Here is a 15091-nt window from a genome sequence, read left to right as displayed (position 1 = left end):
TTCCTGCAAACATATCAGTCTAGTCAAATGAAGAACACATTTTTATATTTTTGTGAAATGCTTTCTTTTACATATTACAGACATAATTTTAATTCGTCCTTCTATTCATTTCGGCTTTTAAAAGTGGTAAAATGAGAAAATAAAGCAACAGAGATCTATCTGAAAGGCAAAATGCCACAATGAAGCAAGCAAACAATGTTTTCTTTTTCCAAGCATAATTATGTAAGCTGTTTAAAGGAAAAAAGCTACTAAAGCAATCATTTAAATAAAACTTAAAGGGAGATCTAGAAGTTCTTTTCAGTGAGTCTAATTTCTTGGTATCACTCTACAAATCTTTTTAAATGTAAGGATGTACAAAGCATGAAATTTTTTAAAATGATGACAAGGATGGAAACAAAATGTTTTGCAATGATTCAAATGTGTAATCTACTGCACTTAAATGCTTTTTTTTTTTTAAAGAAATCTGTATATGTACAAGGCACCAAAATAATCATTTTCTCGAAATGATTCCAAGGCATTAATGAGATTTCCTACCAAAAAAAGAACTCCCCAGACTAAACGCCTAAGTATGCATGTCATGTGCTTTTTACCAGCACAATCCTGGCTTTGAATGCTATGGAGACATAAATGAAAAGACAAGAGGCCAAGGGGGGTGCCCTTAGTTCAGATTTAGAATTGCATATATGGAAGATCAGGCTTTAAAGTTTTAGGTTCTACTGCCTAGTAAAATTTCCAAAATAAAACTGGGGAGATGCCCATCGGTTGCCAAATTTTAATTTCGCAGAGGAAAGGCATTACAGAAAACAACTAACATATATCTTCATCAATAATTTATGAAGGAAAGGATCATTTTAATACCCGCTAAGCATAAGAAGCCCTAACTTTAGAATGGACAGTTTTATGAATTAAATCAATTTAAGTTGAACTCACTGTACAGTGGTCTTATTTTTTCTGTGTTGATGGGATTACGAATAGTTCATCACTAAGAGAGGGCATAACATGGGCTAGCGGTCCCACAAAATAACTTGTTCTAATGTAGGATTTAGAATGTTCAATTTGTGATTACATTATCAGTGTCTAAATGTGACTCTCCTTGGGGCACCTGGATGGCTCAGTCAGTTAAGCATCCAACTTCGGCTCAGGTCATGATCTCACAGTTCGTGAGTCCAAGCCCAGCATCGGGCTCTGTGCTGACAGCTCGGAGCCTGCAGCCTGCTTTGGATTCTGTGTTTCCCCCTCTCTCTGCCCCTCCCCTGCTCATGCTTTCTCTCTCTCAAGAACAAATAAACATTAAAAAAAATTTTTTTTTAATGTATTCTCCTTGAAAAACATGGTCACTGAAAAGACCGAATCCATACAGTGGAGCCTAATCCTCATTTTTCTCTATTCCTCCTTTGTTAGACTGAATCTTCAGAACACTTACTGGAAAACAGCCCCCCAATAGTTAAGCTCACTAGTGCACCAGCAGTCTTCTGACACGTTCAAAGTGCTCCCTTGTTTCCATGTTATAAACGTGGACATGCACAGCCTGCTGCTGGAGGTCCACGCGTGGCACAGACATCAGCTGGCCTTTCTCACAAGTGAAACGAATGAAGAGAGAGAGTCATGATGAGAAAAGCTGTGTCCAACCATTGGTTCCCAATATATCCCTAGTGGCTGAATTAAAAGAACACACCTTGAGACAGACTTTTTAAAATTCCCATTCATTTTAATAACGTTGGAATTTTTGGTTAATTAAGGAGATACCATCAAAATTAGTTCATAAAATGGCATTCAATAAAGGGACCGATTTTGTTTGGAGGGTGTTTTTTTTAATGCAATAATAAAGCTATGATCACTCATATTACGAGGATGTAATATGGCTAAAACGGTTCAAGGACGTTCAAAGAGTCAGAGTATATAAATAAAACATCTAACAAAACTAGCCCAGATGTTCAAATTATTCCAAGCAGAATGTGGGCCCGCTCCCTGGTTAGTGGATTTGTGAGATCATAGTTTTTCATTCTCTACCCTTGTGCTGCCTCTGTATGGACTGTCCTATCGCCCAGCTGCATCTTGACCAAATGGCCACACAGGAAGTACCGGAAGCATAGAAGTAAGAAAATCCTGAGCATTTTCATTTTGTTACTAATTGGGACACAAATTTTTAAAATTCTGTATTTAGAAATCTTGGCTAGAAAACATCTTTGGTGGTATAAATAGGCTTTAAAAACTGAAGCTTTTAAGAACAGCTGTACTGTGGACAGTGGCTAACCGTACAGGCTCTGAACTTATTAACTGTGTGAACTTGGGCCTACTATTCCATCTCCTTATGCCTCAGATTCCTCATCTCTAAAACGGAGACAAGGTCTCCATTAATGGTGCCAGTCTCATAGGGTTGGGAGATGAAGTGGGGTAACATATTGAAGGCACTGAAAACAGAGCCTGGTGAATATATTACTCTTATTGGTACTACTTATTCTTAGAATCCCTGAAAAATTCACTGCATTTATGGAAGATTTTATACTAAAAGAGTTGAACACAGTTTAAGAACCCTATTTATCGATTCTGACACAGAAAATTTCATCAGATGAGGAATGTTCAGAGTTCAGAGAGTTAGGAAAACAGAAAATGCGTAATTGCAAAGAGACCGACCATGCTCTGCAATAAATGCCATCCGTTTAATGGGTCAAAAAAGAAACCTTAAGCTCTGTATTCTGGACACCTAGCGGGAAATCTGAGCGACAAGAATGTCTTCCCCCAGAAGCCAAACTTACCCCTTGTTCGTCCAGTTTCATGAGTTGCTCTGTGACTTTGGGAGTGTTGAAGGCCAACCTCAGGCACTGGACGTTGAGCTCAGGAATCACGTGCTCCAGCACTTCCTTCAGGGGCAGTCCTCTGGCTGTCGAGTGCTTTGCCGTTGAGGGAATGGCATCCTCCAGGACTGAACCTCTCAGGGTCATGAGCTGAAAAACAGACATGTGCTCCAGTGAGGTCTCTCTCGGTGTGGGAGAGGAGTAAATACATCACATGCTCTGAAGGCCTAGACTCAGATGCCCTGGAGGAGCCGGGAATGACTTCTCAAAGGCTTAGATACTTTGTATATGAAAAACAAGGCCAACACTTTGTTTTCTTTTTTTTTAAAGTTTTTTTTTTTTTTTTTAATGTTTACTTATTTTTGAGAGAGAGAGAGCAAGAGACAGCATGAGTGTGGGAGGAGCAGAGAGAGAGGGAGACACAGAATCGGAAGCAGGCTCCAGGCTCTGAGCTGTCAGCACAGAGCCCAACATAAGGCTCTAACCCACAAACTGGGAGATCATGACCTGAGCCAAAGTCTGACATTGAACCAACTGAGCCACCCAGGTGCCCCTATTTTTTTCTTTTATAGAAAGAGAAAGACCGTGCATGAGCAGGGGAGAGGGGCGGAGGAAGAGAAGGGGAGAAGAGGAGAGAGGGAGGGGGGAGACAGAGAGAGAAAGAGAGAGAGAGAAAGAGAGAAAGAGAGAGAGAGAGAATATCTTAAGCAGGCTCCATGCTCAGCATGGAGCCCCATGCCAGACTAGATCTCATGACCCTGGGATCATGACCTGAGCCGAAATCAAGAGTTAGACATTCAACCGACTGAGCCACCCAGGTGCCCCAAGGCCAACACTTTCAAGAAGACCCAGACAAGCCCAAGGGAACTCAGAGTCAAGCCTTCCAAGGATATCTACTTTAAAGCCAAATAAAGTATTTCCTTCAAGAACTCAGTAAGATCTAGACCTTTATATGGCTTATAAAATGTCACTAACTAGGAAATTAAGAAGATATCCCAGAGAAACATCTGAAGAATGCTCAGGATTTACATGTTATACCTTTCTGATTTACAAAAGATAAGGGTCAAGTTTTAAATTTCATAACATGTCATGGACAAGCATAAACTACTTATATCCCCAAATGCTACCACAAGAAGACAGTGACTCTGGTTAGCACAGCAGCAGAGTCTACAGCACTGCAAATTACTTTAGATTTCCCCTTATTTCTAGAAACACTTTCCATTATTATGAAATAAACAGAAGCAAAGAAATTTCCCCGTGTAACGACGATTTGTTGGAGTAAACAAGAAGCCCAAAGCGGTCGCAATTCCCAAAAGGTGTCGCGTGGCTAAGTTGTTAACGTAACGTAAACATTGTATGTGACCTAAGAAAAAAGCCCCACTGCACTGAACCCCTTTCCAGGAAGCCTGTAGGTTACATGGGAGTGACAGGAGCTAACAGAGGAGGGCATGTCGACAGGCAAGTGTGGCACGTGCGAGGGAAGAGACACACAACCTCGAATTTGGAAGGCTGTATTTACTGGGAAAGGGTAACAAGTTCGGGGCCCAAGAGAGTCTCCAAAGGCAGAAAACGGAGCATCATGGCTCAGAGCACAAGAAAAGGCCCTCGCGGAAGAGGTGGCCCTGAAAAGGCACCATGAAACCTGGGGAGGATTCTGGAAAATGTCAGAGAGCAAAGGCACGGAGATGAGAGAGCACGGGGCGTGGGCGTGAAGGAACCACGGCCATGGCGCAGACAGAGCTGACGACGGCGCAAGGGCAGGGTGGGGAGAGCCCAGAGCGGGCGTGTGCACCCATCAGGCTCCCAGGGGCAACCTCAGACCTTGTCTGAGTGCGGAGGGTGATGCGTCCCTCAAGAGGAACCGCAAGAGGAAGAAGCCAGAGGAAGAAGCCGCAGGCAGACAATACAGCGAGCAGGAAGCTGCAAGCGTCCGGGAATCAGGCAAAGAGGGCATGATATGCGTCTAGCAGCGAAATGGAGGCCAAAGGAAAAACCACCAGGGAAGCAAAACCTCTAACATCTGCCAGATGATGCAGAAGAGGGAGGAGGGCAGGAAAAGCAAACTTGACCAACATCTTGCTCTCAATCCAAGAACAAGGTCCTATTCACTTGATTAGTAGCTCTTCTTTCATTTATAAATAATTTGGTTTCAAGTAACACTTGTGTAAAAACACATCATTTTCCTATGATTTAATACCTAATCTGACAGAAATGGTTTCTCGGATTTGTTTGCTTGATTGTGTTTTGAGTTATGGGAAACCGCCGAAAGACCCAGGTACCGTGCTCCTCTGTCCCTGAGGTTAACGTGCCTGGAGCCCGGAAGCTACAGAGGCTCCAAGTATTTTCAGCTGAGAAACCAAGCCCGGGAATGCTAATCCTGTAGCACAGAGAAGACTGCAGCTCACCTCCAGGAAGCCAAAGCAGAGGAGAAAAAGCATGACTCATTTTTTATAACTGGATCACTAGCATTACTGATATTTCTGTTAATGATTTCCAGAAACAAGACGAGAGGCCTTAGGAGTCCCTGTGTACCTTGCTTAAAAACACTCACGTGTCACAAGGTTTTCTTCAGAAACTGTCAGCTTTACAAACACGTTGATGTTTTTCTGTTTGTGTTGTGCGCTGATGATTTCTATCGAAATGAAAGAGGAAGGAGCAACATGCCTGTCAGGTGGGGACGGACCTCGAGAGAGGGTTCTATCAGAGGACTTCTGTTAGTTTCTTTGTATGAAAAGCCTCATTAAGATAGTACCATTAAACCACATTTAAGGATTACTTTCACCGGAAAGGAAAAAGTTCCACGAAAGCTAGGGGCACTCCATTAAATACACATGAGAGAGAGGAAGGAAAGAGAATGAAGGAAGGAGACAGAGGGGAAGGGAGAGCACGGCTGTACAATTCTAGGCATTAGCCATGTCATCGTGAACGACTCAGACAACAGTCCCCATCCCCACGGGGCTTAAATTCTAGTGGGGGAGACCGAAAACAAACAAAATAACAAGTACAGTGGGTGAGGTAGTATTAAATGTTCGTGAAAAAAGAAAGCCTCACATCAGATGTGAAATGGGATATGTGGGAGCAGAAATTTTAGATCCAGTGGCCAGGGAAGGCCGCTGTGGTTTAGGAATCAAGGTCAGAAGGAAATGAGAAAGCTCCAGTCAGGAGGATGCCAGGGGAAGAACACAGCAGGATGCAGGACCAGGGAGCAGCCGAGCCCCGAGGCAGAGGTGTCACAGTGGCCCAGAGGGGAAGGAAGCCAGCGTGGCTGGAAAGACCAAGGGAACGGATGCTCTCCTAAATTAGCAAAGGACACTGACTGGTTTTTTCTCACGAGATGGGAAGCCACTAAAGGATTCTGAACTGAGGAATGACAGATCCGGTTTACACTTTGAAAGGATCCCTCCTGGGCTGAAAGGATGCAGGGATTAAGGGCAGAGGCAGGAAGAAAGGTTCTCAGTGAAAAATGGTGGTGGCCTGGCCCAGGCCGAGGTGATGGGATGGAAGAAGGGGTTGAAATCTGGGCATATCTTGAAAACAAAGTCAACCAGTTTTGCTGACAGCCAGGGTGGGCGCAGGAGGCAGGGAGGAGAGTCCAGTGTGACTTTAAGGTTTCCGGCCTGAACCCCCTCAGTAATAGAGTTGTCAGCTAAACGTTAATTTGAACATAAAGGCAAGCGGTGATGGTGTTTTGAAGTACAAGTAACAGTTGACTTGGATATCCCAATCACAGGCTAAGTCAGTGGACCGCAGGGCTCGCCAGATGGGCTAGCAGAAAAGGGAAGGAGTAGCGGCTGCAAGTCCAGGGAAGGAGGGGGAGGTGCAGGTTGAACACTTTGGGCCCAGGGAGTGAGGGATGAAAGGACAGAGCCACCGATCATGGCAGAGGGATCACATGAACTCAGGATAGCAGTTAACGCTGGAGGGAGAGAGGGAATGTGGCAAGGCAAGCTGGAAGGGATGGTCATGGAGACCAGTGACCGAAGTGACCGGACGGGAGAAAGAAATCCCTCACTTAGCAAACTTTGACCTCTGGCATGAAGGACGGTAGGACAGTGGCAAGAAGAGGCATTTAAATGGATCAAAAACAGAAAAGGAAGAACATGGTGGGGGCTGAAATGGGGGTGGCATTGGGAGGGAAACAGGTAAGAACAGGCAAAAACACCTGAAGTAAGGTAACAGGCTCACAGAGATCCAAGAAGCCAGAGAGGGGCAACCACCTCGTCCAACTTCAAGAACAGCATGTTCTCCGTGCTTTTCTACGTTCAACTAAAGCATTCACCCTGCTTAGCGATTAGCTCTGGTGTGGAGAGAAAGTACACTAGGGCAAGAGAGCGCTTCCATCCTCTCTGGCCACCGCGTACCACACGTGAGAAATGGAACTTGTGCCTTTAAAAATCCTAGTTTTAATTTCCCCCGAGTTCAAGCTGAGGAAGAATTACTAAGTGAAGCCAACCCCTGACACATGCCTTGTACTCAATGGGGGAAATGAGGTTAACTGTCCTATTTAAACTAGTTTCAAACCCATTATTTTCTAGATACCTCAGGGGAGTATTAGGCATTAATGCCTCACAACAGTCCTAAAGTGAATTTGGTGCAGGGAGGCAATAATAAATTCATAACTGGCACAACTATATATATATTTACAAAGAAAGCAAACCACTGTCCCAAACTTGTTCATGAGTTTAAAACAACAAAAACCCTGCTCTGTTAGCTATTTTATTTTTCCTTTTCTTTTCTGACCTGAATTTCATTTTAAAATAAAAACTCACATATTATGTGTGCCTAGATTCCTAAGGAGCTCCAAGAGCCTGTCTCAACGTGCAGTTAGATAGCCCTGGGTTTGACTGGTCTGCATTCTGTCTCCAAAAGGCCTAGGTAACAGGCCCAAGAGACAGCAAAATGGAAGAAGAAAAGAGCCTTTCCCTCTTCTTGGGTCAAGAACTGGCCTAAGCAACACTTTGTAAGAGTGAGTTTACTCTTGGGTGACCCTCTCTCATCTGTAAGGCCCCTGGCTCAAGCTGGCTCAGGGCTTTCCGGCCGCCTGAGCCGGATATGCAATATCCACTTTGGAATTCTGAGGGCTCCAATTTCCTAGGGCCACACTTAACTGAGGTATCTTTCTCTGCATCAAAACTCCCATTCATTTATTGCATCTATCCAGAGCTCCATGGAAAGGAAGGATCCAAATCTAACCATTATGTCCACCCCCATCACCACCAGAACGAATGAAAGGGGCCTTTGTTTATTCAAAAGCATTTGTAACTATGTGCTATTAAATTTAATTGCTTTGCTACTGCGACCACTCCATTTTTTCCTCACTCCAATCGAGTCTCAATCTTTCTGGTTTGCAACTTACCTCACTGGTTCTAAAAATTATTCGGTAGTTGTAGGGAGATCCATTTTCCTTCGTCTCTTCTGGCTTTTCCCTCCGAATGCTCACAGCCACTGGTCCAAGATTCTCATCGGCCCCAAAATAGTTCCAGTGTTCTTAGGTAAAAGAAGACAAAACAAAATTAGAACATTTACATAACACTTTAAAAATGTTATATTCTGTTCGACAGTAAGATCACTCAATAAAATGTCAATGCATTTAACAAATATTCTTCAATGAGTTACAGAAACAGAGACTTAGATACACAAGTTTGGTCTCAGTGAATATAACACTGAATAGAGGTGGCCTATCGAGTTTTTTGTTTTTTCACTACCTCTGCAACTTACTATTTAACTATAGTTTTTAAAAGAGATTTGTGTTCTGTCCCTATATTCATTCTACTGTTTAAAAATTTTTATTATTATGTTTATTTATTTTGAGAGAGAGAGACAGAGTATGAGGCGAGGTGGGGGGGGCGGGGGGAGCAAGAGAGGGAGACACAGAATCTGAAGCAAGGATCCAGGCTCCGAGCTGTCAGCACAGAGCCTGACGCGGGGCTCGAACCCCTTGAGTCTGAGATCATGACCTGAGTGGAAGTTGGACGCTCAACCGACTGAGCCACCCAGGCGCCCCATACTCTACCATTTAAATGGGCTGCATTATGTGGGCTTCCTCGCCTAAGGGAAGGTTTGTGCCAATGCTCCTTAGTTTTGTTAAAACAATAGCAACAACAAAACCCTAAATCTGTTGAGAACAGAGTTTGAGGATTGAGGAATTTCCCCCAGATTAACAAAGACTTCCCAGAACTGAAGAGAGGAGAAAGGTCTGTGAGTCACTGAGTCGCACTCTGCTCCCAGCAAGAGTAGGGTCTACAAGGACAGAGCTTCTAAGTACGCCCAGGAGGCGGAAGTCTAGCATGGGGCTCTTGCACCTTACCAGTGGTTCCCATGCAGTGGGCACGAAAGGCGACCTACAGAGCCATGAACCTGGAGGGCACGTGAGGGCTGGGACAACAGGTCCCTCCTAGAGAGGCAGTGTGGCCAGGTGACTGACATAATGATTCAGGGCCCTACCCCAAACGGGCTGCACTGCTCAAGACTCCAAAGGACTGGTGTTGAATTTACCTTCCTCTTGACCAGATGGAAAGTCAGGATCAAAATTAAATTACAGAAAAAAATTTCTTTAAATGATATTCACTGTACACTAAGTATATACTTCTTTAAAAAAAACAAAACTTGTCGATACATGAGATGGTTCACAGATGAGGAAGTCCACAAAACACAGAAATATATGAAAAACTAAAGTGGATAACTTATTCTTCACAGCACTTTACATGGTCCTATTTCATTTACATGTGACACAGGCATTAAATGACTCAGACGTGACATGGTCAATTTTCCTCATACAAAATGCATACATTTGAAAATATGTGTCATTCCCATGCAAAATATAAAAGCATTTGAAAAGCCATGAGAGTAAGAAGAAATAATAGCATAACATATCTAATCATATAGTTTTAAAATTTGGGTAATGTATATGAAGGTACTCTACAAGTACTAAAGAGTGGTCGTAAAAGATACAATCATATAGTGAGTGAGGGCTCTCCAAGAACGTCATCATACTCCCTGGAAATTCAAAATAAGAAAACACAATGGGAATACGGGCAATGAACCGCTCACACATGGATAACCAAAACGCAACTCAATGGAGGTCACAAAATTCACTACAAACATTTCTGTATACCCTCAAAGCTCTGCACGTGTGAATCACACTCAGGGTCTGTTTACTCTTACGTCGCACACAATTTTAATAAGCTTGGTTGTCTGGTCTTCAAGCTCACTGCTTTGTCTCAGAGGTGTGATCGTTCCAGAGGTTGACAAAGTCCAGAGTGTAGGGCTGTTACCAACTTGCATACGGACGGCAATGTGATACAACAATTGACAACAAGGAAGAAAACGGAAAGGCAGGAGACAGAAACCGCATGAAAGAGCAGACAAGAACATAAAGGAAAACAAGACAGCAGTCTGGGGCCGTCTACTGAAGGAGCAAAGAGCTCAACACACTGAAAAAGCTTCAGAGGAGGTGCCTGAGTGGCTCAGTTGGTTAAGCGTCCAACTCTTGGTTTCAGCTCATGGTTCATGAGTTCAAGCCCCGCATCAGGCTCTGCGCTGGGATTCTCTCTCTCCCTCTCTCTCTCTCTGCCCCTCCCTTGCTCGCTCTCTCTCTCTCTCTCTCTCTCTCAAAATAAATAGACATTTAAAAAATATAAAAAAGAAACTAAACCCTGCATAAAACTCAATGTTTAAAAAGCAGAAAAGAAATTAAAGGTCATGTAAAGTTTTGTGTGTCATCATTAAATTCTGATCATATTTTTCTGCAATTTTTCACAGCTGTTAAATAAGTACATTTATGAGTTGGGAAATGTTCCGGAGATAAGTATAAGTGATTTCTAATATTTCATCCAGATTCTATCCTCAAACAAACCCATCTCTGGTTTGATAACTCTAGGCAGACTTTGTAAACTTTCGTGTGTGTCGGTGCAGAAACGTTTTTTCTCCTTTTTCCTTGAAAAAGAGCTCCAAGCAAGCGTTTCCATTTGTTCCTCTATTTCAGTTTCATGGGATAGATGGGAATTCTGGTCTGGTTCCCTGAGTTAAGTTCACTGCTATCATGGTCAGATTCTGCTTGTCCAAAATGTGTTTCCACTTGAGTAAGACTTACTCTCAGAATAAGAGCCTTGTTTTTTGTGCACACTGTCTGTTTTCTCTGCTCCCAGGGATTACAGAGGTATAGAAAAACACCCTTTCTACACGAACATACCTTTATTCAGTTCAAAATCCAAATGTACTGTGTACTCTCTGGCAGTGGACTTTGGTTGAGTATGTCACCTTAAATTGAATTTCTGAGTCCTTAAACTTTGATCTTAAGACAAATGACTCTGATTTTTTTTCTTTAAACCAAAATACCAGGGGCGCCTGGGTGGTTCAGTTAGTTGAGCGTCCGACTCCGGCTCAGGTCATGATCTCACAGTCTGTGAGTTCAAGCCCCGCATCGGGCTCTGTGCTGATGGCTCAGAGCCTGGAGCCTGCTTCCGATTCTGTGTCTCCCTCTCTCTCTCCCCCTTCCCTGCCACTGCTCTGTCTCTCTCTGTCTCAAAAATAAATAAAAAACATTAATACACCAAAATACCAGCCTTTTTAGAGGCATCCTATCTGGTCCTTCTGGCCAGTCTTGGTTCTGCCTGTCCTTCAAGCTCAGTACCTTCGTCTTAGCACCTCAGGCTTTGGGTAGCACCTTCGGTACCTGCCCCTGGCTGTGCCGTTATTTTTTCCTAGCAGCCCTCTACCTACACCCTTAGCTGGCAGACTTATTCATCAGTTCCACAGGGCTCTTCCAGCCAGATCCACAAATCAGCTTTGTGTTTTGTGAGGATGGAAGGGGAAAGAGAGAGAACAAGAGCGGGGGAGTTGCGGATGAGTGTTACAGAAAGGCCTGGAAGCGTGTGATGGGAGAACTCAGGACGATGAAGTCTGGGGGAGGAGAGGGGAAGGGGAGAGGAACTGGACAATCAAGTAGGGTAAACCTACTGACAGATGAGTTGATATGCAGGCATTATACCACCCAAGGCAGTGACATTTTCGTGCCAGCATACTGGAGTGCCAAACCCAATACCGCACACATTCTGTTACAATGATATCATGTCGTGCACTGAGGTGCTCTGCCAAGCATTCTACCTAATATTCGTGTCCACCATGAAAATACAGAGATTTCCTTCTTTTCTACAGATGTGGCAGCTAGGATTTGGAGAGAATAAGTCACTGTCCAGCCACAACTAGCAAACAGCAAGCAGTGCCAGAATTCAAATATATGATCTTATACTGATTCCAAAGCTCATTTTTTTAGCCATTTGATATTAACATTATCTTCCCCAAAGTTCCTGATACTATATTATGAATTTTAAAAAGTCCAATACAATTTGATGCCTTAAGGGATGAACTAGCCAGACCATACATAAAGAAAGTTTTATTGAGCTCAAATTGCTTAAGTGGCCAGAGGAGCAATTTCTGCATTGTGTGCTGAAAAAAAAAACAAAAACCCAAAAAACCCAAAAAACTAAAAACACCTGGGTTTTGGATTGGTTTCATATTCCCAGAATAGAAAAGATTTAGATTACTTAAAAGCATCTTAATCAGCAATCTCTGAAAATATATAAAATCAGATTTTTAAAAAATAAACAGGGTTTATATAAAAACAAAAGCTTTATTCCTTGATGTGCCATAAGCAAGGCTTCACTGTGTTTAAAGGGAGAGATATTAACATTTTACTCATAGATGGTTGACTTCCCCCGCCTTCATTTTCCATATTTAACACCTAAACAAATATTTAGTCTGAAGTTCTTAGTTCTGGTTCCTGAGTTTTAACAAGGATGATACAGAAAGTGCCAATCAGTAGTTCTGCTATCACTAGAATATTCCGCATAAATAACTGTATTTCTGGTTGATACATTCACAATAATAAATAAAAAATTCACAATCTGAGAAAGGGGAAATAGGAAACAATTCAAAGCTCCAGTAATTAGATCAAGTATAGTCACATCACCTGGTCATGAGCTGAGTGTAAAACAAGTGTATGGGGGTGGGGGGAAGAGCCCGGTACTTTAACTGTAAAGGAGGAAAGGAAAATACAATCAGAAGAGTTACAGGGTTTCAACCAGCACTTTCCGGATAGTTGGTGTGGTTTTCATACTTGGGGACTTTGTATTACAATTTCAGTTGTGCATTTCCCTAGGGAGATCAGCATAATCTGCACTGTGTAGAATTATGAACAAAAATACATTTTTTTTTAAAATTTCTTTTTAACGTTTATTTATTTTTGAGACAGAGAGAGACAGAGCATGAACGGGGGAGGATCAGAGAGAGAGGGAGACACAGAATCTGAAACAGGCTCCAGGCTCTAAGCAGTCAGCACAGAGCCCGACGCGGAGCTCGAGCTCACGGACCGTGAGATCATGACCTGAGCTGAAGTCGGCCACTCAACCGACTGAGCCACCCAGGCGCCCCTACATTTTTGTTTTCTAGAAATAATTTGTAAACTTAAAATATTTCCTTAAAGTTGTCAACTTAGAAATTTAAATAGGGAAATTAGATGTGATAAACGCGAATCGAAGACATGGGAAGCAAATGAAACTTAGCTGCTATCTCCCACCTGACAAACTAGCAACAACATCTCTGAAGTGAAAACTGGTGCTTGGCCGAGCTGAGCTGTCACATTCATATTCTGCTGGTGGCCCTGTGAATTGATTCCAGCCATTTTAGAAAGCATCTTAGCAATATACGCTGAAGTCACAAAAATGTTCATATTCTAACCTTAGTCACCCTGATGGACTACGCAGAAGGAAAAGCGAAAACCCTCCCATTTTCCCTAGAAAAGGCACCTTAAGTCCCTGCAGCAGGAGGCACTGAAGATAGTTGTGCTGAGCTAACAGACCTGGGCCTCCCTACATGTCAGCAGGTCAGAGAATGGAACCATTGACAACTGAAACTATTTCACCATGTTCAGTATTTTAAGCCACTGTTTGCTGAAACAGTCTACTGGGTGGGCTGCAAGTGTGCCACTGTTAGTGCAGTCGACCTGAACTTTGACCCTTGACACTTCTACTGGAGAATCTGGGTGCAACTAGGAAGCCTGCTCACTGGACCACATGCTTCTGCAGAGCGGCTCATCTCTGCCTCTTGGGTTTAAGTTGTTCAGATGTTTTGTTTTCGTGCAACTTATCCATCTTAATAAGACTAATAACTAGGTTAGAAAAGACAGATCTAAAGTTAGGAGAATTTTAAAAAAAGAAGAAGAAAAACAACAGCAGCATATTCTGCTTTTAAAATGAGAGACATAGGTTTGGCAAAGTAGCGGTAACAAGAGGCCAACTTTTTGAAGAATGGCTCTTTCCGAGAAGCGCACCACTCAGAGATTCTCAGTCTCTGGTCCCCAAAGGGCTCATCCTAATTATAAAGGGCGGAGGTTCCATGAGAACTAAACAGCCCAGGACTTTGCATCATAATCAAAAGCAGGTCATAGTAATGGATGTGGACATTTACACAGGACTGGCCACATGCCAGAATTCTGTCCCAAAGCACTCCACTAAGCTTGTAATTATTGTTGCATAAGAGTAATTGTGCACATTTACAAAGTACACAGTGCTCTGAAGTTCCAATTCTTTTTTTCACAGGTAGCTCTTAAAAAGTAGGGTGGTCTACTTGACAAACTTGCCAAAATTAATCACAAATGCGCTCAAAAGAGCATGTGACACTAAGCAGCCCATACTAGCCCCCTAACTTGCCAATAAAAGGTAGACTTTAATACAAAGTTATGTTGACATTAATAAACTGCAGCAAAATGATTAAAGGGGGAAAAAGCTCAAAGAAAACTCTATTTGAAACGAGAGGAAAATAAAGAGTAACAATCAAAATGGGGGGAGGGGGGTTATTGGTCATTATCTCTGAAAAATAGCCAGTAATTATATTTTTGAAAATTCAATCTCATTAGTGTTGTTTTGGCCTGTAATAAATATTAAAAAATATATGCTATAAATATTCCAAGTAGGCAAGAAAATGTTCAACTATACAAGCTTAAACATACCAGTCAGACCTTTCTGATCTAAGCTTTCTTTTAAAAATTTTTAACGTTTTATTTATTTTTGAGACAGAGAGAGAGCATGAACGGGGGAGGGGCAGAGAGAGAGGGAGACACAGAATCGGAAGCAGGCTCCGGGCTCTGAGCCATCAGCCCAGAGCCCGACGCGGGGCTCGAACCCACGGACCGCGAGATCGTGACCTGAGTCAAAGTCGGATGCTCAACCGACTGAGCCACCCAGGCGCCCCTCTTAAAATTTTTTAAAATGTTCTATTTATTTTTGAGAGAGAGAGAG

General features: G+C 42.8%; 1 protein-coding gene across 11 annotated transcripts in view; it reads right to left on the bottom strand.

The window, feature by feature from the left end:
- Window positions 1-15091, bottom strand: part of SIPA1L1 (signal induced proliferation associated 1 like 1) — a 365694-nt gene that overhangs the window by 102906 nt on the left and 247697 nt on the right. For all 11 annotated transcript variants that reach the window (XM_058739522.1, XM_058739520.1, XM_058739519.1 and 8 more), the window contains 2 exons: window positions 8152-8282; window positions 2757-2945 (listed from right to left, as the gene is read on the bottom strand). In XM_058739522.1, coding sequence (XP_058595505.1) covers window positions 2757-2945; window positions 8152-8282 — 320 coding nt within the window. The remainder of the gene's footprint in view (window positions 1-2756; window positions 2946-8151; window positions 8283-15091) is intronic.

Source organism: Neofelis nebulosa, chromosome 7, assembly GCF_028018385.1.
Source record: "Neofelis nebulosa isolate mNeoNeb1 chromosome 7, mNeoNeb1.pri, whole genome shotgun sequence".
In the NCBI taxonomy this organism is placed as follows: domain Eukaryota; kingdom Metazoa; phylum Chordata; class Mammalia; order Carnivora; family Felidae; genus Neofelis; species Neofelis nebulosa.
The sequence above is the reverse complement of the archived record's forward strand: the minus strand, read 5'-3'. Positions and strand labels throughout refer to the sequence as shown.